The sequence below is a fragment of the Lithobates pipiens genome, unplaced genomic scaffold, assembly GCF_037356315.1.
Source record: "Lithobates pipiens isolate NorthernLeopardFrog02 unplaced genomic scaffold, aLitPip1_a1.2 Scaffold_19, whole genome shotgun sequence".
Taxonomy (NCBI): domain Eukaryota; kingdom Metazoa; phylum Chordata; class Amphibia; order Anura; family Ranidae; genus Lithobates; species Lithobates pipiens.
Window position 1 is genome coordinate 530,830,381 of NW_027507764.1, and position 26,798 is coordinate 530,857,178.

At 44.8% G+C, this 26,798-nt stretch overlaps 1 protein-coding gene across 7 annotated transcripts in view; it reads right to left on the reverse strand.

Annotated features, from left to right (window-relative positions):
- The window catches only part of SLC43A1 (solute carrier family 43 member 1), a 740,549-nt gene that overhangs the window by 57,370 nt on the left and 656,381 nt on the right, over positions 1-26,798 (reverse strand). For 6 of the 7 annotated variants that reach the window (XM_077493198.1, XM_077493195.1, XM_077493197.1 and 3 more), the window contains one exon: positions 5,241-5,364. The exons of the other annotated variant lie outside the window; for it this stretch is intronic. In XM_077493198.1, the coding sequence (XP_077349324.1) occupies positions 5,241-5,364 (124 nt within the window). The remainder of the gene's footprint in view (positions 1-5,240; positions 5,365-26,798) is intronic. 7 annotated transcript variants of the gene reach the window in all.

The following is a 26,798-nucleotide window of genomic DNA, read 5'->3' on the forward strand; positions in this document are numbered from 1 at the left end:
TACATCCTTCTTCTGTCTCCACTCCGGAGACACTGCAGAGAGCCCAGCGCTGACGTTTCTTATATTAGGAGGGCGGGGCCACCCGTCACCTGACCCCGCCCCTCTGACGCTGGAGAGGGAAGCCAGGGGTTCCCCAGTGACGTGTGGGTGACCCCGCCCCCTCTGATGTAACGCAGGTTTCCGTTACATCAGAGGGGGCGGGGTCACCCACACGTCACTGGGGAACCCCTGGCTCCCTTCACCAGCGTCAGAGGGGGCGGGGTCAGGTGACGGGTGGCCCCGCCCTCCTAATATAAGAAACGTCAGCGCTGGGCTCTCTGCAGTGTCTCCGGAGTGGAGACAGAAGAAGGATGTATGGACAGCGCTGGACTGAGAGATCCCCCGTCGCTGGATATGATCATCCATCGCTGGACCCCGGAGATCCGTCGCTGGATAGCAAGAGTGGATTAGCACCGCTGGAATCTTTTTTTTATTTTTTTCATTTTTAATAAAGGAATTTTTCAAAAGTGTGTTTGTCTTATTTAACCATTTTGACACTTTCTTTGTGAAATGGTAGGGGTACTTTTGTACCCCCTTACCATTTCAAACAGGGGGGGGGCGGGATCTGGGGGTCCCCTTGTTAAAGGGGGCTTCCAGATTCTGATAAGCCCCCGCCCGCAGACCCTCACAACCAACGGCCAGGGTTGTGAGGATGAGGCCCTTGTCCTTATCAACATGGTGACAAGGTGCTTTGAGGGGTCACAGACCCCCAAAGCATCCTCCCAATGTTGAGGGTATGTGGCCTGGTACGGTTCAGGAGGGAGGGGGGGCGCTCTCTCGTCCCCCCTCTTTTCCTGTGGCCTGCCAGGTTGCGTGCTTGGATAAAGGGTCTGATATGGATTTTTAGGGGGACCCCCACGTCAATTTTTTTTTTTAATTTGATGCGGGGTTCCCCTTAATATCCATATCAGACCTGAAGGGTCTGGTATGGATATTTGGGGGGACCCCCACGTCAATTTTTTTTAAAAATTTGACACGGGGTTCCCCTTAATATCCATGTCAGACCTGAAGGGCCTGGTAATTGAATTTAGGGGAACCCCCACGCTTTTTTTTTTTTTTTTTAATGAATGAATGAATGAATTGTCGGCTAATACAGAGAACACTCATTGAGTGTTCTCTGTATTACAGGACCCGACAATAGCCGCAAGTGATTTTAAAAGACTTTTTTTCCTGCACAAATGACACTTTGTGCAGGGACAGTTCTAAGCACCAGAAACATGCGCCCCTTCACAGGCATACTATAGATACCCCCAGCTACGAAATTTAAAGGAATATTACACTTTTATTGTTTCACTTTAATCATTATTAAAATCACTGCTCCTGAAAAAACGGCCATTTTTAAAACTTTTTTTTGCATTGATCCATGTCCCCTGGGGCAGGACCCAGGTCCCCAAACACTTTTTAGGACAGTAACCTGCATATTACCCTTTAAAATGAGCACTTTAGATTTCTCCCATAGACTTGTATAGGGTGTTCCGGCTTTTCGAATTTGCTGCGAACAGCCCAAATTGTTCACTGTTCGCTGAACAGGCGAACAGGCAATGTTCGAGTAGAACATGAGTTCGACTCGAACTCGAAGCTCATCCCTAGTGCTGAGTATACACTGAATCAAATGTGGTCATTGTACCAGTGACTTACTCCCAGAGATGTGCGGACCCAGAATAGGTTCATGCAGGGCGCTTATTTCTGAGGGGTAATCCGAAAGAGGAGGGATGTATTCAGAACTATATTGGGGGAATAGAAGCTGAGATGGGTGTTGTTAATGGAATGGACATCGGCCTCCTAAGGAACAAATTGCAGCCATAGCTTCAGACAATAAGCAGGGCTTTGTTACTCGGAGAGATTGGTGGCATCCTTAATATCATTCAACAAAGTCACAGAAACACCCAGGTTAAAGTGGCTCCAGATTTTCTCAACCGTGTTCTGAGGTTGGTAGAGAGTGTGATGGTACAGGACAGAAATCAGTCATGGGCTCTGGCGTGCACGCAGTAGCAGGCGGAAGTATCAACCAACATCAAGCTGATTGTACAGTCTCTGTATGTGGGGCAGTGGCCTAATGAGTTAGCACCATAGCTCAGTAAGACTTTGCCAAAACACGTTACTTACACTAATCCAAAGTGGTAGTCAAATGCCTGGAAGGGCTGTACTAGTTTGGAATGTGAAAGGTGTTATACCGTATGATCCCATATACAGAAGTGCAGACTCGGTCTGTATATTTGGTGGCATCAATGGGCTTACTGACTGGGGATTCTATCTTGTTGCATTTGAGGCCAAATTACCCACATGTGATCAAAGATGGAAGCTGAAGGCAGGTTGATATTTTTCTTGATCTGAAGCATGACCATGATGTCCTTTGCATGCCAGGTCGATACATAGTGGTGAACGAAAAATGTTGGGAAGATATTTCACTCTGTGTTCTGGATGGAGAGATCATTGCTGGGAAGGAAGCAACTGGGTATTATTTGGGACATAGAAGAGTTTGTTTTTTTGACCTAAAGGATATTGATGTAATGTTAGTCATGGAACTAGGGCGTTCCTTGAACCTACAGTAGGTAGAGGTGCATGATATACCCTGGGCATGGTCACGGAAATCCAGGCACAGGAATGGAATTGTGTGGGTTTTGTCATTGTTGCAGATTTATGTCTTATTAGACTCAAAATTTATATATAAGAGTCTTCCCACTTATCTATGTCCAATTCGCAGGACATTTCAAAATACATTCATTTTAATGAGGCTGGTTCACATATCTGCGGTGCATTCGCACTCTGCATTGCACAAAAACCTTGTGCATTTTCTAGGCAGTGCGGTCCAGCTCAGGTGCGAATTCAGGCCCATTATCTTCTATGGGCACGCATCTGATTCACAGATGTGTTCCGTTGTGAACAGGATAAAATACTGATGCAATCCTGTGCTGATACTGAGGCAATCCTGAGCTGATACTGATCAAAAACTGACATGAAACGCTGAACAACTGAGTTTTCTCTTCGCAGGAAAACCTGAGCTTCAATTCGCACCCCACATGTGTGAGCCCAGGCTTAGACTTTGAGTGTTAGCTGCTATTTGCACTTCATTTTTTTTGGTTTAGAGCAGTATTTTCCCCCTCCTTTCACATACCTTCCCATCAACATGGGGACAAGGTACTTCTGGGGGCAGAGTCCCCCCTGCCCCAAAGCACCTCCCAAGTTGAGGGAATGTGTCCTGGTATAGTTCAGGAAGAGGGGCCACTTACTCATCCAAATTCATGGCCTGCCAGGCTATATGATCGGATAAGGTTCTGGTATGGAATCAGGGATTTACATTCAGCTGTCAGCAGGAATCCTTCTGACAACTGATGACTTATCGGTTGTTAAGGACATGGTGCCCACCTGCTCCTTAACAACCAGGTTGTTTACTGGTTCTTAAGGATGCCAATGGCTGCCGGTTTCTTAAATATCACATGCTGGGGACCACTACTTATTTACAGCCTGCATTTATTTATTTATTTTTTATTTTTTTGTGAATTTACTTTCACTTCTGTTTTATGTGGTATTTACTGTGTGTTTTTGATTTATGCAGTAAATACTGCATAAAGCAATAGTGAATTTACATTCTCAGGATCACATGCGGTATTTGGGAAAACATCTAAATACCACATGTGATCTGGTTCTGTGAATGGAGCCCAGTGTTCCACTAATCAGACTCCTTCAGTCCACCTGTTCTCACCTATTCTCAGAATGCATGTGCCTCCATTGTGGGGACACTTATAAGTTAGTGTTAGGTACCACAGATACCAGGGTGCCTTGATGAGACTCTGTGGCTTACATTTGCAAATGTGTGCAGAATAAACCCCTGCTTTTAATGCATACTGTTAGATAGGTTTACTTGTTTGTCTGTGGGCTGGTCGGTAAGTTGAGCTTTGATTTTTCCTTGGATTTATCCTTGGCCTTGTTTTTAGTCCTCCAATGGTTCTTACTGATAACCAGCTATAGATGGGGGGCAGTGGCATACCGTTTTTGTTCCTCTCATTAGAGCCTCCCATCCCCTCATCAGAGTGACCCCTCATTAGTGACCCCTCATTAGAGCCCCCTCATCAGAGCCCCCTGTTACATCTTAGTTGCAATTAAAGCCCCCCCTTTACATCACAGTCCCCATCAGAGCACCCCTTTAAATTATAGTCCTCATCAAAGCTCTCTTTGCATACTAGTTCCCATCAGAGGCCCCACATCAGTGTCCCCCTCATCAGAGCCCCATCAGCAAACCCCTCACCGGGCCCCCAATATCAGGGTTCCTTCATAATAGCCCCCCTTCATGAAAGTCCCCCTCATCAGAGTCTCCCCCTTAGTGTCCCCTTCATTGGTGTCCCCCTCATCTCAGCCCCCCTATCAGTATCCCCTCATTAGTGTTCTCCTCATTACTGTCCCCCTTATCAGAGACCACTCATTCGAGACTCTTCATCATTGTAACCTCACCGTCCCCTCATCACAGCTCCCCTCATCAGTGTCCCCTCATCACAGAACTCATCAGTGTTCCTCTTATCATTGTCCACTTCATTAATGTCCCATGTTATTACAGCCCCTTTCATCAGTGTCCCTCTAAGCAGAGCCTCCTCATCAGTGTCCCCTCATCAGAGAACAGTCACGGTGCCCCTTATCAATGTTCCCTCATCACAGCCCCATCATCGGTCATCAGATCCCCCTCATTAGTGTCCCCTCATCAAAGCCCCTCATAATTGTCTCCTCATCACAGCCCCGTCATCAGTGTCTTCTCATCTTAACCTCCCCATTCCCCTATCAGAGCACCTTTTATTGTCTGCCCTTACCAAGCAGCAGCAGAATAGGAGCTGGGAGTAGGCAAAGCAGCCTAGACATATCGCACCACTCTGTGCATGGAGTGCAGAGTTCTTCTGTCAGTTCACCTCAGTTTATGTGCAGAGCTGTGGGGGAAAAATGAAGACATGCACAATTCTGCACAGTTCTGCACCAGTGTTTTGATATCAACGAGATACATAGAAAACAATTGTTTTCTGTCTTGCAGAGACCTGCATTTTTTTTTTTTTGTGCAGAGAAATGCAGGTTTCTGCAGATGGGGTATGAATGAGGCACAAAAGTGCATCTGAAGTGAGTTCCCCCCATGTCATCAGATCCCTATCCATGTACCTGAGCTAGAGAAGGTTGAGAGAGGTGACAGGTGCATTTAAACTATAATATTCCTCAAACCTTACCCAGAATCCATTCCCACCGAAGGGTCCAAGCATGGCTCTGTACAGAGGCTCTTGTAGCAAAGCGAACACAGCACTGAGTAGGGACTGCAGACCAGTTAGGGTGCCAAAATGGCCTGATGGAAAGCTAAAATATTAATCAATAGAAAATGGTGAAAGAAAGTTTATTATTATTTGCATTTTTAAAATTACAATTACAAAAAAAAGTTACAAAATATAAAAAGCTACGTAAAAGTTATGCTACAGATGGCTAATTATGGAATTTTAGTCTTAATTTGCTGATAACTGGGTCATAAACTGACAAATGTCACCAACATTTCAGGTGCAGGGATACCCAATTGGATTCAAAATGGCTTGAATGTAAGATATAGGAATGCAGGGTCTGATTCAAATTGCTACATATGCACCTTGAAAACCATGGAACCATTAAAACACACAAATGTTGTTATAAAACCATTGTTGCAGTGCTTCTGACCCCTGTTCCTAAGATATATAATAACAGATACTAAGAGTATTACAGAATGGACATTATTGACATTGTTGACATTATATAAACTCAATTCATCTGTCTGAAGCTATTTAAAATGCATCATGTGAAATCAGACAGCCTTATTTATTTTTGTGATGACAATGGCAGGGGAATGACCAAGGACTTCTGCCACACAGATAGTATTAGCAGATAAGTAAGAAATGTCTTGTTAACATTTGTACATTTTGACTTTCTATATGTATGACTGACAACATGGTATTCGATTTTCCCAAATGTGATGAAAATAGCGAGTTCTAATTAACACAAATAGGCCCAAAATTGTACATAGTCATTAATGCATTGTGTAAATAAAATGAAAAAAAAAATTAAAACTCTAATATTATTGCTGAAAGAAGTATGTAATCATTTGTATTTGACATGTGTAACATTCTTTATTGTCAATACCTTTTATCAAGATATTTCTGTTGCTGTCAAGAGACCCTGTACATAAGTTAGGAGGTTGTATACAAATGTTTTTTCAGCATATGTATACTTTTAATATAGATTGTCTTACTATTGTTGCTTGGTTTTGAAATCAACCTTTTTTAAATGAGGGAAAACATTGTGAAATTTATAAAAAAAAAATATTTGTTGCTGATTTTGACTGCATTGAAAATGTAAAAGATGAGGCACAGTGTTTTTTTTTTTCTTTTTACATAATTTCTTTAATTTGTCAGGAATCAAACCAAAACAAAATGTCCCCAATGTTTCCAAATTATGCAGGAAAATCAATAATGAACAATAATGTATAGAAACAATTATGTATATAAGATTTTATAACACATACCTTAATTTTAAGAGAGAAGTTTCAGGAAAAAAACTTAAATTTTAAATAAAGAATTTTGAAGCAAAATAAGGGTCAATGCCCATTAATGCAGCCTCGTCATTGCACATTAATGAAGCCTGATCAGTGTCCATCTGTAGCCTCGCCATTGCCCATTAATGAAGCCTAATCAGTGCTCATCTGCAGCCTCGCCATTGCTCATCACTGCAGCCTGATCATTGCTCAGCTGCAGCCTTGCCATTGCCCATCATTGCAGCCTAATCAATGCCCATCTGCAGCCTTGCTATTGCCCATCATTGCAGCCTGATCAGTGCCCATCTGCAGCCTTGCCCATCATTGCAGCCTAATCAGTGCCCATCTGCAGCTTTGCTCCTCACTGCAGCCTAATCAGTGCCTATCTGTAGCCTTGCTCTTCACTGCAGCCTGATCAGTGCCCATCTGCAGCCTTGCCCATCATTCCACATCTGCAGCCTTGCTACTCACTGCAGCCTAATCAGTGCCCATCTGCAGCCTTGCTCCTCACTGCAGCCTAATCAGTCCCTATCTGCTGCCTTGCTCTTCATTGCAGCCTGATCAGTGCCCATCTGCAGCCTTGCCCATCATTTTATATCTACAGCCTTGCTCCTCACTGCAGCCTAATCAGTGCCCATCTGCAGCCTTGCTCCTCACTGCAGCCTGATCAGTGCCCATCTGCAGCCTTGCCCATCATTGCACATCTGCAGCCTTGCTCCTCACTGCAGCATGATCAGTGTCCAGCTCTAGCCTTGTCTTTGCCGAAATAGAGAGAGACGGATTTCCTGATTTCCTTAGCAGTCCCACCCCTTGGCTCTGATGATATTATGGACATAATGCTGATCCAATGCTGAGATATCAATGCTAGGAGCCGTCCAGAGGGCGGGACTGGGGGTGACTGCGAGCCGAGCATAGTACACAGGAGATCTATTTCTGCGGTGCTCATCCCCTGTGGCAGCCTATACTGGCGTATAACACCCACACATGATTTCCCCCCTATTTTAAGGGGGGGGAGTGCGTGTTATATGCAAATAAATACAGTATTTTTATTGCAGGCTTCATAGTTTACAGTACATAACAGAGTCTATTGGGCATACCCAGGCTCAATTGAATACCAAAAAAAATAGAAACAAAAACACAATAAAAACAACAATTTTTGGCCAAACTCAAAGATCCTTCCAGTCAAGGAACCAAGTTCCAAATGAGTAGCCAAAGGAAGATGTAGAGACAAAGTTCTTCTTGCATCAGCCAGCTGGCTGAAATGATTCATAGTCAGAAAGTCAGAAAAAGTTTCTACTGCCTTGGATTTACCGGCTTCAGGACTTTAGAGAACATCTCAGAGTGGACTGCTTTAATAGCGGATCTGTACACCCCCCTGGCGGTGACCTTAAAGGCTTACCATCCACAGAGGTGAGGTGGAGCCTTCATTTAATTTCAAGCATTGTTTCAATTTGGGAGCGACCATCTCCTCAAACTTAGGGTCTAGTAACCACTTAAGTGACAAATGCCAGCACCTCTGATCCCTGTTCTCTGTCAACGCAAAGGTGATCTCCAGAGGGGCATGATCCAAGAGGCCCGCAGGAAAATATGTTCAATCTCAGCGAGGACCATGGCTGTGGTGTCTTGAGGCGCTGCCTACAAAACCTCCCTGGGATCGATTTCCATCTCAGCCAGCAAGGCCTGGAGAATCCCAACTAAGATGGCGTCAGGCTGTGTAGAAGAGGTCGGTGGCAGCTGAAGTGATGTGACAGATTTGTTAGATTTGGTAGTCTTTTTTTTTTTAAGACATCTGCAGGGGTTATGCACTGGGAGGAGACCACAATGCAGGAGAGTAAACTGTACCCTGGTAGACTACTCCCAGTATGTGCAAGAACAGCCAAGATGCCAGTTGTCACAGGGCCTCAGGAGACTGTGGTCTGTGCTGACAGGCAGTTTCAGTCAAGCGGTTCCTTATACTCTTATAGTGGAATATAGTTTGAATGGCCTCCCACCACAAAAAGAATAATATAACTACAATTTCATAAATATATAAAGTGCACCATCATCCAAATTATACAATGTAGACAATCAATGGCTAATAGAAGCGGTAGTGTATTTCGACTAGTTTCGCTTTTCAGCTTCTTCAGGAAATACAAACATCTAGAAAATATATAACATAATTAAATATAAATACATATGTAAAGGGATAAAATGGGGAAGAAATGGGAGAAAAAAGGGGGGCACACAAGGAAAAAATATCTTGAACATTGCGAATAAAAATACATCAGGGTCTTACCCTAAAGCTTAAGCCCGTTAAGTTGCTCAAGCACCGCAATGGTCTCCACCGGCGACCAGGGGGTGGTATTTAGCCAAAAACAGGCCTGTATTTGTATAAGATGGTAAAAACTTAATATAGAATGATGCTGTTAACAACAAACAGGAAGCAATCAGGAATAGAGTGTAGGTATCACCGAGGTCAAAAATTGACCAATTCGAGGTGAGAGGTTAAGCGGATGGAGATAGTGAGGAGCAGCATGAGAATATAGAATGAAACCCGAGGAGTGTAGAAAACTGTGAGAGTGGTGCAGAACATGTATGCAAAGGCCCACAAAAATAAAAGTGAGATGCATCATGAGAAACTAATGAGGTGACTGTGAAGACAAATGGTAATGTGAATGGATAGAACCTACAGCCTGATTGACCACCGAAAAGATATATATAGATAGTTAACCTATCCAACTGGAAATGGTAATAAGACCCGGAGACAGGCCGAGCACCCACCCCACAACCAGTGGATATGGTCTCGGCCCCGGTAGCCACGCTGATATACAGGGTGGATAGAGATCCGTCAAAGCATCAAACTGTTATACAGCAATGTGACAGCCTATATAATTGTAGATAAAGATAACCATGAATGGAGCTATAACAAAACAAATGATCACAAATCAGGTGGACATAGGGCTCAAAGTAAAATAGGCAAACTTACATGTCTGTGTGGGTATACCAGTAAAGATCTGGGTCAGAACGGCCTGTCAGCATGGCGGAAGCAACTGCCATAAATACCACCCAACCCCGCTCAAGACCCTGGAGTCGGGCCGCCGACGCACAGCGGCACGGGGTCAGGGGCTCTATAGGCGGAGTGCCAGGATGTCCCGCGCATGCACGCCGCACGTCAGACACCAGCAGCAAGGCGTGTGCGATGACATCACACGTGCGCCTGAGCAGCATCCGACCATGCGACCCCACGAGTGGAGGAACCGAGCACACGCCTGCGCACTCGTCCCAATGGCCAATAACAATGGCCAGGATGGGTGCAAGAGGAGAGAGATGGCAGGGCGCCAATAGCAAGGTGCATCACCGCCGCCTCCAGGAGACCCACCAATCACCGGAAGAGAGACAACGGAAGCAAGAGCTCCAGAAAGGGCTCACAGCTGGAGGATAAAAAACCTGTTACAAAGACAAAGAATAACTTATAAATTTGCACAAAATATAAAAAAACACATACAATAATAAATATAGCGAGGCAATTGTCGCATCAAATTATGCAAAATACCATAAATTATACAATACACAAATCATAATACCAAAATTGGATGGCATATAAAATTCTAGATGGCATCTGAACACGAAAATACAATGCTTTTAAGAGGGAAGTTAATTGTTCAAACCTGGGGAAAATAAAACTAAATTTAGTGACTGATTATCAGCAGCCAATAAAGCCTATCCATGTCAACAATCAGACCAGACAGACTAGGAAAAAACAGTCTGCTTGAAAAGATCGGTAATCAATAGCACAAGCAAAAGTTACACAAAAGGAGGAAAACGGAAGAAGGGAAGGGGAGCCCAGGCAGAGGGTGACACCCTAAGCACTATAAAAAGGGTTTAAACAAATTGGTCTCATTGAGGCCGGGGGCACGAGAGCATTTAATCTCTCGATCCAGAGAGCTTCCTTTTGTAAAATAATTTTATCTCAGTTACCACCCCTGATGTCACAAGGCACCACCTCCAGTACCACAAATTTGACTGCTTGTACATCAAATCTGTGGTACAATCCAATATGTCGACCAATGGAGGTTAGCTTACCATTAGTAGAATAATATATGCGGTCGCCTACCAGTTGCCTCAACTCCTGAATAGTTTTCCCCACATAAAAGGTGCCACAGGTGCAGAGCATCAGATACACTACACCCGTGGTGCTACAATCAGCTTAAAAACGAGGTGCATACATCTCTCCATCTGGAAGTCTGACAGTAGAGCCAGAATAAATCCATGGGCAAAGAGGGCATTGCCCACAAGGAAAAGTTCCCCTGTGAGCAGAACGGTGAGTAGATTCGGCACTATAGTGGCTGCTCCTCAAACAGTGCTTGAGAGATCTTGCTCTATGAAAGACCAGGTCCGGGGTGTCACATACATATCGAGTTAAAATGTGGTGATCTGTCAACAAGTGGCAGTGTTTAGTCAATATGTCTCTCAATTGGTCACGGTGAGCTGAATATTGTGTAATGAATTTGACTGTCTCAACCCTTGATACGCATGGACAGGGATACAGTAAGGAAATTCTAATCCGCTTAAAGGCTTTATTAAAGGCTTTACGTAAGTTAGTCTTAGAGTATCCTCTCAGGAGAAGACGTTCCCGGAGGGCTGCTGCTTGGGCAAAAAAATCATCATCACATGCACAAATATGACGCAAGCGTAAGTACTGTGCGTAAGGAATGCTTCGTATAAGGGGTTGAGGGTGAGCGCTAGAAGCATGTAACAATGTGTTACCAGCCGTAGACTTACGATATAAATTAGTACCCAAAGATCCATCAGGGTTTTTATAGATAAGTAAATCAAGAAAAGAGATTTGCCTACAGTCCGCTAGCATCGTAAATCGTAAATTCCAGTCATTGATGTTAATGGTGTGCATGAATTGATCTAATTGAGAACTGGTACCCGTCCAAACAAGAAGTAGGTCGTCAATGAACCTAAACCAACACAGGATGGAATCTAAATAAAGTTGGAATTGGTCGCTAGAGAAGATAAATTGCTCCCAAGCGCCAAGATAAAGGTTAGCGTAGGACGGTGCATAGGACATGCCCATGGCAACGCCCTGTATTTGTAAATAGTGCTGGTTTTTCAAATAAAAAGACATTGCGTGTAAGGATGAAGGTCAGTAACTCAAGAAAAATTCATTCAGTGGCCATGATGCATGCTCCTGCTTCATGAAGAACATTCTGGCCATTGTGACTCCCCTCTCGTGGGGGTTGCTCAAATATCGTGCTTCGACATCAATTGCCACGCGAAGGGAGTCAGGAGGGACCAGAATCCCCTCAATGTGTCGCAGGAGGTTAGAAGTGTCACGGATTTGCGAAGGTAAGCTGGACACACGTGGAAGTAAGAAACTATCCACAAATTTGCTTGCGTTGTCAGTCAATGCTCCCATACCCGACACAATAGGTCTGCCTGGTAGTTTGACTAGACTTTTATGTGTTGTGGGCAATGCGTAATGTGCGGATGTTTGGGGATGAGAAATTTGAGAGTCTCTCTATCGATTAAGTCCTGCCAGTAAGCTTTAGTACAAAGTTCATTGAATTCGTTTACAAATATTATATTAGTAGGTGGAATGGGTAAGTACCAAGCATGATTGCGTACTATATCATAGCACATGTTCTGATATTGGGGGTGTGACATAACTACAATGTTCCCCCCTTTGTCTGATGGTTTAATGACAATATCTTTATGCTTCTGTAGATGGTTCAAGGCCAGTTGTTGTTCAGTGGTTAAATTGGGAGTAAAATCCCGCCAGTTCCTCTTTTTTAGGTCTTTAATACATTGATGGAGAAAAGCCCAGATAGATGGACACATCATTAAGTCTGGGAATTTCTGTGATTTAACTTTAAACTGTCGAGATCTAGACATAACCTGATCTGAGGGTGTAAAGGTATCTGGAGTAGTTGAGGGCAACTGGGTCTCTGAATCTAGAGAATCATCAGTTGCACCCTCATCATAGAGGAGCAGGAGGTCACGAAGGGCATGGAATTCATCCATTGAAATGTGTTTGGTTCGCTCGACAAACTCTCGCTCTTGGTTGCTCTTCTGATGGTTAGGATCGAATATGTATTTGAATGTTAAGTTGCTTGCAAATAAATAGAGATCTTTGATGGTTTTGGTCACATGAATGGGTTTGAGTGGACAAAAACTCAATCCAAGTTGTAAAACGTGTAATTCATCAGTGGGTAAGGGACAGTTCGCCAAATTTATGATATTCAAGTGAGTTGGCTGGACGTGCTGGGTAGGGCAGTGGAGGGAGCTTGTGAAGTGGGGGGCTGTTTGCGAACAAATGGATCTAGCTTGGTCTGTTGTTGTTTCCTGAGATCTGGTGAAGTTAAGTAAAAAAAAATCAATGTCTATTAGGGGTTTCTTCAAACTAGAGATGGCTCCAAGAGCCTTAGGAATAGCATTGTGTAGTGTGGAAGTGCTAGGTACATTTGTGGTTTGTGTAGGTGGGGGAGAAGGATCACCTGTTGCACGTGCCGACTTATGTCTGGTAGACGTTTTTTTATCTTTGCTAGGAGCTGCAGGAGACGTACCCCCACTGTAAGGGTTGCATTTACGAGTGGATTTGGAAGAATCCATAGGACGAGAGCCTGTTGAACAAGAACTTCCTTACTGTATCCTTGTCTACACGTATCAATGGTTGAGATGGTCAAATTCATTACACGATATTCAGCTCACCATGACCAATTGAGAGACATACTGACAAACACTGGCACTTGTTGACAGATCACCACATTTTAACTCGATATGTACGTGACACCCCGGACCTGGTCTTTTGTAGAGCCAGATCTCTCAAGGACTGTTTGAGCAGCAGCCACTATAGTGCTGAATCTACTCACCGTTCTGCTCACAGGGGAACTTTTCCTTGTGGGCAATGCCCTCTTTGCCCATGGATTTATTCTGGCTCTACTGTCAGACTTCCAGATGTAGAAATGTATACACCTCGTTTTTCCTCTGATTGTAGCACCACGGGTGTAGTTTATCTGATGCTCTGCACCTGTGGCACCTTTTATGTGGGGAAAACTATTCGGGAGCTCAGGCAGCGGGTAGGCGACCACATATATTATTCTACTAATGGTAAGCTAACCTCCATTGGTCGACATATTGGATTGTACCACAGATTTGATTTACAAGCAGTCAAATTTGTGGTACTGGAGGTGGTGCCTTGTGACTTCAGGGGTGGTAACTGAGATAAAATTATTTTACAAAGCTCTCTGGATAGAGTGATTAAATGCACTCGTGCCCCCCGGCCTCAATGAGACCAATTCGTTTAAACCCTTTTTATAGTGCTTAGGGTGTTACCCTCTGCCTGGGCTCCCCTTCCCTTCTTCCGTTTTCCTCCTTTTGTGTAACTTTTGCTTGTGCTATTGATTACCGATCTTTTCAAGCAGACTGTTTTTTCCTAGTCTGTCTGGTCTGATCGTTGACATGGATAGGCCTTATTGGCTGCTGATAATCAGTCACTAAATTTAGTTTTATTTGCCCCAGGTTTGAACAATTAAATTTCCTCTTAAAAGCATGTATTTTCATGTTCAGATGCCATCTACAATTTTATATGCCATCCAATTTTGGTATTATGATTTGAGTATTGTATAATTTAGGGTATTTTGCATTATTCAATGCGACAATTGTCTCGCTATATTTATTATTGTATGCATTCACTTTGTATTTATTTTTGTGCAAATTTTTAAGTTATTCTTTGTCTTTGTAACAGGTTTTTTATCCTCCAGCTGTGAGCCCTTTCTGGAGCTCTCGCTTCCATGTCTCTCTTCTGGCGATTGGTGGGTCTCCTGGAGACGGTGACGGTGACCCGCCTTCTTATTGGCGCCCTGCCGTCTCTCTCCTCTTGCACCCATCCTGGCCATTGTTATTGGCCATTGGGACTAGTGCGCAGGCGTGCGCTCGGTTCCTCCTCTCGTGGGGTCTCATGGTCGGCTGCGGCACAAGTGCACGTGTGATGCACGCCTTGCCACTGGTGTCCGACGTGCAGCGTGCATGTGCGGGACATCCTGGCACTCTGCCTATAGAGCCCCTGACCCTGTGATGCTGTGCATCGGCGACCTGATGCCAGGGTCTCGAACGGGGTTGGGCGGTATTTATGGTGGTTGCTTCCGCCATGCTGACAGGCCACTCTGACCCTTAGCTTTACCGGTATACCCGCACAGACATGTAAGTTAGCCTGTTTTACTTTGAGCCCTATGACCACCTGATTTGTGATAATTTGTTTTGTTATAGCTCCATTCATGGTTATCTTTAGCTACAATAATATAGGCTGTCACATTGCTGTATAACAGCTTGATGCTTTGACGGACCTCTATCTACCCTGTATATCAGCGTGGCTACCGGGGCCGAGACCATACCCACTGGTTGTGGGGTGGGTGCTCGGCCTGTCTCCAGGTCTTATTACCATTTCCAGTTGGATAGGGTAACTATCTATATATATCTTTTCGGTGGTCAGTCAGGCTGTGGGTTCTATCCATTCACATTACCATTTGTCTTCACAGTCACCTCATTAGTTTCTCATGATGCATCTCACTTTTATTTTTGTGGGCCTTTGCATACATGTTCTGCACCACTATCACAGTTTTCTACACTCCTCTGGTCACGCCGCTCCTCACTATTTCCATCCGCTTAACCTCTCACCGCGAATTGGTCAATTTTTGACCTCGGTGATACCTACACTCTATTCCTGATTGCTTCCTGTTTATGGTTAACAGCGTCATTCTATATTAAGTTTTTACCATCTTATACAGATACGGGCCTGTTTTTGGCTAAATACCACCCCCAGTCCCCGGTGGAGACCATTGTGGTGCTTGAGCAACTTAACGGGCTTAAGCTTTAGGGTAAGACCCTGATGTCTTTTTTATTCGCAATGTTCAATATATTTTTGTCCCCCTTTTTTCCCCAATTTCTTCCCCATTTTATCCCTTTACATATGTATTTATATTTAATTATGTTATATCTTTTCTAGATGTTTGTATTTCCTGAAGAAGCTGAAAAGCGAAACTAGTCAAAATACACTACCGCTTCTATTAGCCATTGATTGTGTACATTGTTTCCTATTTTATTTTTCAATAAATGTATTTAATATTTTCGTACATCAGTGTTTAATTATATATGTAATTTGTGGTGTGCACTGCAATAGTCTGCCAGCTCTTTCTTATAGTGGAATGAGGAGATGGGCGAGCATTGCAGGCCTGCGTGGCGGAATCCGTGGTGGATGAGGCACAGAGCAGACCAGCGGGGAGGCCAGTAAGATAGACAAAGTCGCAAGGCCCCAGGAGTCTGCGGTCAGTTGGGACAGGCTAGTTCAGCTAGGCAGATCCCTATACTATTGCAATGCAGTAAGAGATGTGGATGAACTGCCAGAGGAGATTTGAAGGCTCACCAAGCAAGGCTGGTGATGTATTATGATCAGGATGGTCATGTCCATGGTTGGATTAACACTGCCATATCGAGCGTCCGTTCCCAAAAAATATTTGTCTGGGGCTGGAGCAAGGGATGTAGAAGAACTGCCAGAGGAGGTTTGGAGGCTCACCCGGCTTTTTTCAACAAGCATTGCAATAAATTAGGATCAGGTTGGTCAGGCCACGGGTGCAGGGAGCCCGCTGCGGCTGGATTAACACTGGCAAATTGATCATCCATTCCCAAAACATATTTGGCTGCAGCTGGAGCAGGGTATGTGGAAGACCTGCCAGAGGAGGTTTGGAGGCTCATCAGGTTTTTTCCAGCAAGAATGGCGATGGATCAAGATCAGAATTACTGGCGCTTCTCTCAGACACATCTGCTGTGGCTCAAATCTGGACACGCCCCCCTGCTATTACTGTTTAACCACTTCAGCCCCGGAAGGTTTCAACCCCTTCATGACCAGGCCATTTTTTACGATATGGTACTACGTTGCTTTAACTGACGATTGCGCGGTACCGAAACAAAATGTATGTCCTTTTTTTCCCCAGTAATAGAGCTTTCTTTTGGTGGTATATCGCACACTGACACTTTTTGGGGTCCAGTGACACTAATACAGTGATCAGTGCTAAAAAATGCACTCTCTCTGTACTAATGACACTGGCAGACAAGGGGTTAAAATCAGGGACGATCAAAGGGTTAAGTGTGCTCATAGGGAGTGCTTTCTAACTGTGGGGGCAACGTTGTGACTGGAGGAAAACAGATCTGTGTATCTGCTTAGCGGAAACACAAGATCTCTATTTTCCTCTCTGACCGAACGGAAGTCTGCCTTGTTTACATAGGCAGACCGCCTCTCTGCCTCTCCTGTCAACAATCAGCTGATTGACTCCCCATGTGTCCAATCACAGCAGGAGCAGATCACCAGCAGCACGCATGCATGCCCCTGACCCAGGAAGAGACAACAACATACAGGTATGTTGTTTCATGCAGCCGGGCTGCTGTAAATGGGCGGTCTGGAAGCGGTTAACATTCTGCTCCCATTGACATCAATGTGGTTCTGATTCAGCACCCGATATTTAGTTATGTTTTGCAAACCTGCCTTGAAGCAAGGCCCACGTACTCCATCCGTATTAGTCATAATTACAGTATCTCACAAAAGTGAGTACACCCCTTACATTTTTGTAAATATTTTATTATATCTTTTCATGTGACAACACTGAAGAAATGTCTAAACTGCTGGAAACAAAAGTGAGTACACCCCTAAGTGAAAATGTCCAAATTGGGCCCAATTAGCCATTTTCCCTTTCCGTTTTTATGTGACTTGTTAGTGTTACAAGGTCTCAGGTGTGAATAGGGAGCAGGTGTGTTAAATTTGGTGTTATCGCTCTCACTCTCTCATACTGATCATTGGAAGTTCAACATATAACCCCATTCCCTATATACCCCCTCCCACTACTGGGAGTCCTCAGTTTTGTAGCCAAGCAATACAAGTGTAGCAGCTATAACCCTCAATGGGGCGGCCTTGACTTTTGGGCTTACCAGTTACCTCCGCTTGGCTTGTTCTTCCTGATCTAGGGGTTCCCAGCGTTAGTACTCAACGACTTTGGACGCTGACACCATAAAAGTCCTTTAGAAAGGTTTTTATTTGCAGGGGTAACATCCAACACAATCCCGTATGGGAACAGAGGGCAAGAGTGAAGAAACTCAGGCACCTTGAACTGCTAATCACTAGAAAGTCTCTAATACAACCCTGAGAGCAGCCACTCACAGCTGGGCATTTCAAACAGTGGCGGCAGGTGCTCAAAATTTTTTGGGGGGGGCACAAACAAATTAAAAAATTCTAAAAGAAAACCCATCAATTGCAGCCTCACTGTGCCATCAAATAGCGCCACTGTGCCATCAAATGCAGCCACTGTGCCATCAAACGCAGCCACTGTAACTGTGCCCATCAAACGGTGCCACTGTGCCATCAAATGCAGCCACTGTGCCATCAAACGCAGCCACTGTGCCCATCAAATACCGCCACTGTGCCATCAAATGCAGCCACTGTGCCACTCAGTTGCAGCCACTGTAACCATCAAATGGTGCCACTGTGCCATCAAATCAAACACAGCCACTGTGCACATCAAACGCTGCCACTGTGCCATCAAATGCTCCCACTGTGCCATCCAATGCTGTCACTGTGCCATCAAATGCTCCCAATAATGCCACTGTGCCATCAAATGTTCCCACTGTGCCATCAAATGCCCCCACTGTGCCATCCAATGCTGTCACTGTGCCATCAAATGCTCCCAATAATGCCACTGTGCCATCAAATGCTCCCACTGTGCCATCCAATGCTGCCACTGTTCCATCCAATGCTCCCAATGATGCCACTGTGACATCAAATGCTCCCAATGCTGCCACTGTGCCATCCAATGCTGCCAATGTGATCCCCTTCGCCCCTGATGGGCACTTACCCTGTCTCGGCGGGGCAGCGGGTGACGGCGAGCGTTGTCTTCCATGCGTCTTCTCCCGTCCTCCTCTCCTTCAGTCCTCTCCTATGATTGGACACCTGATAGGCATCCAATCACAGCGCCTGACGTTTCAGCCAATCAGGTGACCAGTAACAGACCCGGCCATCTGCTTGGCTGAGAGGCGGGTCAATGTTAGCAAAGCAAATTCCCTTGGCTTTGCTAACATTGAGCTGAGTGACAAGGAATGCACAGCGTTGCGCCCGCTTCTCTCTTTTTTGGGCGCCTATTAGAGCTTACAGCTCTAATCAGGTGATTCCAAAAAACACCCACACTGCTGTAATTCAGGTGCCCGGTGACCGAAAAGGGACAGGGCACCTGAATAGGGGGTGTCAGCAGCAACCATAGATAGATTCATGCAATGCATGAATCTATCTATGGTGATTAGAGAGTGACAGGAGAGGGGGGGCGGCGCTCCTGCACCCTTTATAGACGCACCACCACTGGTTTCAAAGCTGAACAAATCTCTAGCCAGAGATTATGGCAGTCCAGAACTTGCAAAGTCTCTAACCTTGAACACGTTGCAACCGAAAGTGAAGAGGAACCTTTGATCGGTACCTGGAACGTTCTCTGTACCCTTGGCAGTACTTGGAAAGCGTGGATCCATTAGTGTCCTTGACAGCCCAGCAACCAGGCACTTCTTTGGATGCCAGCTTGTTGGCCCTCCTCTGAAGAGTCCTCCCCCGATCGCTTACATGGGCTGCGGTGCCCCTCCAAGTTGAGAGCACACCCGGACACCTTGAATCCTCCCTCAGTTACTGAGCTTCGTACCAGCCGGTTCCGAGACTCGGGAACAGATGGAACCTTACCCCAGACCATGCAGGTCTAATGGGGCTAGTCAAAATGACCATGTTGTGGGGCAGAGCATGCTTCCGTGACTGGGACCCTTCACGGGGCTACCACGGTCAAGCTTCAGGAACAGGCCGCTCTGGCCTAACGAACAAACTCCAAACACGTGACTCCAGCCTCTTAAGTAACCTTCCCCAGACTCCTCAGCGGGCCAGACTGACCCACTGATTGGCTCAGAGGAACGCTGATACCCAAAGCATCCAACCAGGCCTGGTTCTGGGCCGGTCATCTGCACCTAACTGTACACTTGACCAGGCAGAACCCTAACACAGCCCAGCCAAATTGAGGCCAAAGTTAAACCTACACAATCAACCCTTAGAACCCCTTTTACTGTTCTGAGGAAAAAAAATGAAATTTGCACATAGCGGATACTTTGTCAAAAGTGTTGCCGCTACACAAGTGTATACCAAGAAGGGAGGGACCTCTGTGTCCCCTGATGTACATCAAAGAAACATTTTTTACAGGTAAGCTGTTATAAAAATCCCGTTTTCTTTGCTTACATCAGGGGACACAGAGTCATAGTACTTACTATGTGGGAAATCCCATAGCAATGGCAACTGAAGGGAGGGAGACACAACAAAAAAGTAGGGCAAAAAAGAAGGCCAGAGGACTCATACTGCAGATGCAGCACCCAAGAGGCACTAATCGCCATGGATGAGTGTTCTCTAACATTAGAAGGAAGAATTTTCTTCTTTAAGCTGAAGCTTGAGCAATCACTTGATGAATCCATTTGGAAAATAGTGGATTTTGATAGTGCCTGTCCACATTTTGGACCCTCTGACAGTCATCTTTAAATAGACTCAGATCACTCTTACTACATCAAGGGAATGTAGTGCCTTCTGTTCCCTAGATTGAGGCTCTGGGGAGAAAGAAGGAAGAATAATATCTTGGTTTAAATGAAAACCTGTTACCACCTTTGGTAGGAATTCAGGATGAGGACATAAAAGCACCTCATCCTTATGCATGATCAAATATGGCTCTTTACAAGACAGAGCCGCTAGTTCCCATACTCTTCTAGCAGAAGAAATGGCAACCATAAAGATTATCTTTCTTGTCAAAAGAACCAAGGGAATTTCCTCGGAAAAGGCTCAAAGGCTGATTCAGCAAAGCCGATAAGACCAAATTTAAATCCCAAGGATTTAGAGGTGCCTTGATAGGGGGATTAATCCATGTTACCCCCTAAATAAGCTAGGCACCAAGAATGGGCAAGAGGCCATTGAAAAAAACACTGACAAGGCCGGGGTCTGGCCCTTGATAGAAGTCGAGGCCAGTTTCATTTCAGCTCCCATTTACAGGAAATCAGGGATCCTGCCTATGACATACTTCCTGGGGTGCCAACCCCTGGATCCACACCAAGAAACATCTGCCTTCCAGACTCTATAGTAAATGATTCTGGAAGCTGGCTTCCTGGCATTAATCAAAGTAGACACTACCGAAGGAGATCACCCACGATCCTTTATAAAGTGAGATTCAACAGTCAAACCTGTTTTCGTCCGTAAGGTAGGATGGAATACTGGACCTTGTGTGAGAAGTTCTGGCTAAAATGGCAGAGTCCGAAGGACTCCTACTGCCATCTTTATGATCTTGGTAAATCAAGATCTTCTGGGACCCACTGGGGCCTCCAGAATCACCTCCTTTCGTTCCTGCTTGATCCTGCAGAGAAGTTCGGAAGTAGCAGAACTGGGGGAAACGCATAGATCAGTAGAAACTGATCCCATGGGAAGATGAATGCGTCTGTTCCGCCTGCTAATGGATCCCTTGTTCTCCACACAAAGTTGTAGACTTTGTTGTTGAATCTGGATGCGAACAGGTCCATGTCCGGTATACCCCATCTCTGACATTTCGCTAGGAAGATGTCGGGGTGAAGAGCCCATTCTCCTGGAAATAATTGTTGGTGACTCAAGTAGTCCACCTGCCAATTCTCTATTCCTGGAATAGAAATTGCAGATAGGCAAGGAATGTAGTGTTCTGCCCAAGCTAGAACATTATTCACCTCTTTTTGGGCTGCACGACTGCTCCTGCCCCCCTGGTGATTGATGTAAGCCACAGCTGTGGCCTTGTCTGCTGAATCCTGACAGGACAGTCCCGTAATCTGACCGTCCAAGATTCTAGGGCCAGATGTACTGCCCGAATCTTCCAAAATGTTCATAGGCAAGGTCCTCTAACCTGGACCATCTCCCCTGGACAGAATCTTCTTCCAGGGCTGGTATCTGTTAACACTTTTCCAGGATACAGGTAGAAAAGATTTTCCCTTTTGCTGGATAACAACCACCAATTTAGGCTCTGACTTAAGTCAGGAGCCAAGCGTATTTGGAAAAAAAGCCAAGGCCTGAATCTTTTTATTCCAGACCGACAGGATGGTGTTTTGAAGCAGTCTTGAGTGAAAACTGCACGTAAGGGATGGCCTCGAAGGAGGCCACCATTTCCCCTAATGAGCTCATTCACAGCCGAATGGAAGATTTTTTCTTTATTTTGATAAGTTGAATTAGTCCTACAATGGAAATGATTCTTGTCTGCGGTAAGAATACCTTCTTCTGTACGGTATCTATAACCAGCCCCAAGTACTGTAATCTCCTTTATGGTTTTAAGGAGGATTTTTCTAGGTTGAGATCCAACCCAGAGATTCCAGGTAGTTTACAGCTGTGATCAGACTCTGGTTTAGACCTGAGACTTAATGATCTAATAAAGGTAGATTGTGTAAATAGGCTAGGACAGTTATGCCTTGAGCCCTTAATCTGGCTAAGGGAGGTGCCAGAATCTTTCAGAACACCCGCGGTGCTGTGGCTAAACTGAATGGCAGGGCCACAACTGAAAATTATGATTTATATTTCAAGGCGCAGAAATTTATGGTGAGCGGGAAATATGGGCAGGTGGAAATATGCATCTTTGTTATCGATTGAAGCCACAAACCCCCTCCTTGAAGGAGGGACACAACCGATTGGATTGACTCCATGCAAAAGGATCAGATGTTTAAGTGCCGATTCAGATCTTTGAGATCTAGAATGGGTCTTACCTCTCCATTTGGTTCTGGAACCTTGAAAGGTTTGAATCAAAACATGTGCCCTGTTCCACTAAGGGAACCTCTGATATAACTAACTGGTTTAACAGATGGCACAGGAGAGGCAGCACGCTTAAAGGAGAAATATTTGAACTTCTATTATACTGGTAAAAGAGAGCTTTCCCATTAAAGATCCTTTGGATGTATTTTATCCAGATCGTCTACAAATAGCCGTTCACCATAAAAAAAGGGAAACTGGCTAGGCACTTTTTACAGGGTGCTTTGGCTGACCAGTCTTTCAGCCATAAAACTCTGCGAGAATGCACTAGTCCAAGCATAAGCCATGAGGCTTAAATGATAGAATCTTTCATAGCATCTACTGTGTCTGATATGTCAGCCTATTGCTGGGCCTGCTGATCAGGCAGAATCATAAGTATCTCCATAAACTGTTCCTTAATGGACTGAGATACACCAATTGCAGCAAGAACCGGCTGCGCTACTGAACTTGCTAAAGGCATATTGCTTTTAGAAAGAAGTTCCAACTTTTTATCTGTTGGATCCTTTAACATCAGCGCATTATCCTCTGTACATGTGAGATGCTTGCTCACTGAGGCTGGAGAATTACTTAGGAGGATAATATTGTTTATCTGGATGTTCCCATTCAGATTATATAAGCTTTTTAAGCCATGTATGAATAGGAAAAAACATCCCCAGATGGCGGAGGTTATAATGAACCCAAATTAGAGGTGGGTTCCTTAAGAGCTTGTGCTGCAGGCAGAAAAAAGGTTGAACAAACCAATTTAGTAAGGGAGTGCACAAGCAACCTTCTATATTAGGATCCTCGAAGAGGATAAATAAGTATCTTCCAAATATTTGGAAAGATCTACCTAATCCCCAGCCTCCTGCCTCTCAATAAGAGGGTCCTGAGGACTAGATGGGAATCTGCTATGTTTAGCCCCACTATGGGGAGATATCATAGCATCAATCTTCTTTCCAAATTAAAAATGGTAGAAGACAAAAAACTCTTGTGTGATATATACAGGGACTGAAGTGTCTAAAACAGCTGCAACAACAGTTCCCCCTGATGGATCCATCTGACCAGCCGCATCCCTCTCAGAGGAGGATGGCATTCTTTTGGAAATGCAGATGCACTACTAGCAAAAGAATGTACACTGCTAGGCTATAGTCCAGAGCTAATAGCTGCTATTAATCCTAGCCATGTAAAGTATAATGTGTCAAAGGGAAACGCCTGTGTCACTAACCTGAAACAAGCCATCCTTCTGCTCTGTCCCTCCACAGCCAGCAGCAGCAACACACATACAGTGCTTTAACAACTTCCTGCATGTGTGGCCGGTGTCTGATGCAGTTAGCAACGCCCCCAACGTGAATTACGGTCCTCCCCTTTCCTTTCAAAGGAAAGTGTTTTCCCGAGCGGGGTCCTGTGGAACAGCAGACATGGCGCGGGGGGTAAATCCTCTGCTGAGCAGCCGGCACGGTCTGTCTCCCTTTTTTTTCCAAAAAACAAAAGGAAACCGAAGGGGAGAAAAAAACAGTGGTGACACATAGGCATGACAGCATTATACATAGAAGGAGAAATTCCTGAAAAAATCTCCCTTACCTTTCCTCCCAGCAGGGTTATCTGAGATAAAACCCAATCTTCACCCTTCACGGTGGGCTCCGAAACCTTCAGGAACAGGGGAACCTCAGGTTACCCACAATCTTGGACCTGTGACAGCACCCTGCCAGTAAAAAACTTTATGGCCTTACTACCAAAAAGTACTGGATCCCAGGGTCCAGCTCTCTAAAATAGAAGCGTTCGCAAGCAAAACCTCATTTCATCAGACACGAGGCCCAGGTAACATCCATTTAGCCCATGAAAAGGTCATCAGAATGGATACGGTCAGCATGGCTAGTCCCAGCAAGGAAGCTTCCAGTGGAGCTCAGCACAGCACATTTTTACTCATGACTAACACCTTAGACACTGGCGAAAAAACGTATGACTCCCAGTAGGGAGGGGTTATATAGGGAGTACCCTTTTTGCCATATGGCGTGCCAGTGTCCATCACCTATCTGTGGCCCTATAACCCACATAGTAAGTACTATGGCTCTGTGTCCCCTACATAAAGATGGCTTAGTCTATAAGAAGATTGCCAAGACCCTGAAACTGAACTGCAGGACGGTGGCCAAGACCATACAGTGGTTTAACAGGAAAAGTTCCACTCAGAACAGGCCTCACCATGATCAACCAAAGAAGTTGAGTGCACGTGCTCAGCATAATATCCAGAGGTTGTCTTTGGGAAATAGACGTATGAGTGCTGCCAGCATGGCTTCAGAGGTTGAAGTGGTGGGGGGTCAGCCTGTCAGTGCTCAGACCATACGCTGCACACTGCATCAAATTGGTCTGCATGGCTGTCATCCCAGAAGGAAGCCTCTTCTAAAGAGGATGCAAAAGAAAGCCTGTAAACAGTTTGCTGAAGTCAAGCAGTCTAAGGACTTACCTTAACCGTGTCCTGTGGTCTAATGAGACCAAGTTAAACTTATTTGGTTCAGATGGTGTCAAGCGTGTGTGGCGGCAGCCAGGTAAGGAGTACAAAAGTAAGTGTGTCTTGCCTACAGTCAAGCATGGTGGTGGGAGTGTCACGGCCTGGGGCTGCATGAGTGCTGCCGGTGTTCTGCCTAATAGAGTCTGCCCATCAAATGGTGTCCGCATGCGCAGTACGGAGCAGACGAAGCTTCGGAAAATCTCCGAAGCTGAACGGCGCCTGCGCCGTGAATGGAGGTGGTAGCCCCACCATCCAAGCGGACATAGGGTTGTGAATTTTAGAGGGCCCCTCGCGGGCGAGCTTAGCTCGCCACGCTTCGAGCTCGGCCTCGCTCCGCTCGGCTCTTTTTTATTCTAACTCTATGTCCACTTGGATAGTGGGGATAGAACCTGGACTCACGGCGCAGGCGCCGTTCATCCTCGGCAATTTTCGGAATCTGTGTTCCTGTGTACTGCACATGCGCAGTACGCAGGGGACACTATCTGATGGAGGACACTATTTGACAAGACACCGGCACTGGGGAGCTACAGTTCATTGAGGGAACCATGAATGCCAACATTTACTGTAACATACTGAAGTAGAGCATGATCCCCTCCCTTCAGAGACTGGGCCACAGGGCAGTATTCCAACATGATAACAACCCCACCTGCAAGATGACCATTGCCTTGCTAAAGAAGCTGATGGTAAAGGTGATGAACTGACCAAGCATGTCTCAAGACCTAAACCCTATTGAGCATCTGTGGGGCATCCTCAAATGGAAGGTGGAGGTGCACAAGGTCTCTAACATCCACCAGCTCCATTATGTCATCATGGAGGAGTGGAAGAGGACTCCAGTGGCAACCTGGGAAGCTCTGATGAACTCCATGCCCAAGAGGGTTAAGGCAGTGCTGGAAAATAATGGTTGCCACACAAAATACTGAATAAACAGAAAAGTCAGTGCTACTACCCATACACCACATAGATAGAAGAGCTCCCAGGTGCTCGATCTACAGTCACTGACTGAGTAGAGTGATGTAGAAAATGAAAATGATCTGCACTCCAGTTGTTGCTCTTAAAATTTCTTCAGTTTATTGAATAACCACAGTAAACAAACACAGATTAAGTCAGTTTACACATTTCAGCCTATAAGGCCTTAGTCATAACACAAAATATTGACACTTTGGGCCCAAATTCCATATTTTCACTTAGCGGTGTACTCACTTTTGTTGCGGCAGTTTAGACATTGATGGCTGTGTGTTGAGTTATTTAGAGAGGACAGTAAATTTACACCGTTGTACAAGCTGTACGCTCACTACTTTACATTGTAGCAAAGTGTAATTTCTTCAGTGTTGTCACATGAAAAGATATAATAAAATATTTTAAGAAATGTTAGGGGTGTACTCACTTTTATGAGATACTGTAACTGGACTTGTTCTGTAATGTAAAAGAATTGTTGGATAAAAAGCCCAACACTGATATCCACACCGGTAACAGACACCTGAATCCAATCACCGTGGAAAGATATTCATTAGTTGTTTTCTGTAAACATACACACTGGCATCTTCTGCGGGATCTAATGAATGTAATTCTAGTTACTATTTACCATTATCTGATATGGATATGGATTAGAATCTGCAGAAACTGTTGGCCTATATCAGGTTTTACTAGCAAACTGATACTTAAAACATTCTATGGAAAAAGGCTATCAGTCTATAATTTTGTAAAACAAGATATAGAAGGTGATAAAAAACGGATAAAGTAGAGTAAAGTAAAGCTTATCAATCAAATATAAAAAGAGAGATAAAAACCCTATCTTTGAATTAGCTTTTTGCACTCGTTTTATTAGTCAATACAGAGAGAGATAAAAAAAAAATATTATTAAAGGACACTGGTATATATTATGGGTTTTTACAGTATAATTCTCAAACTTT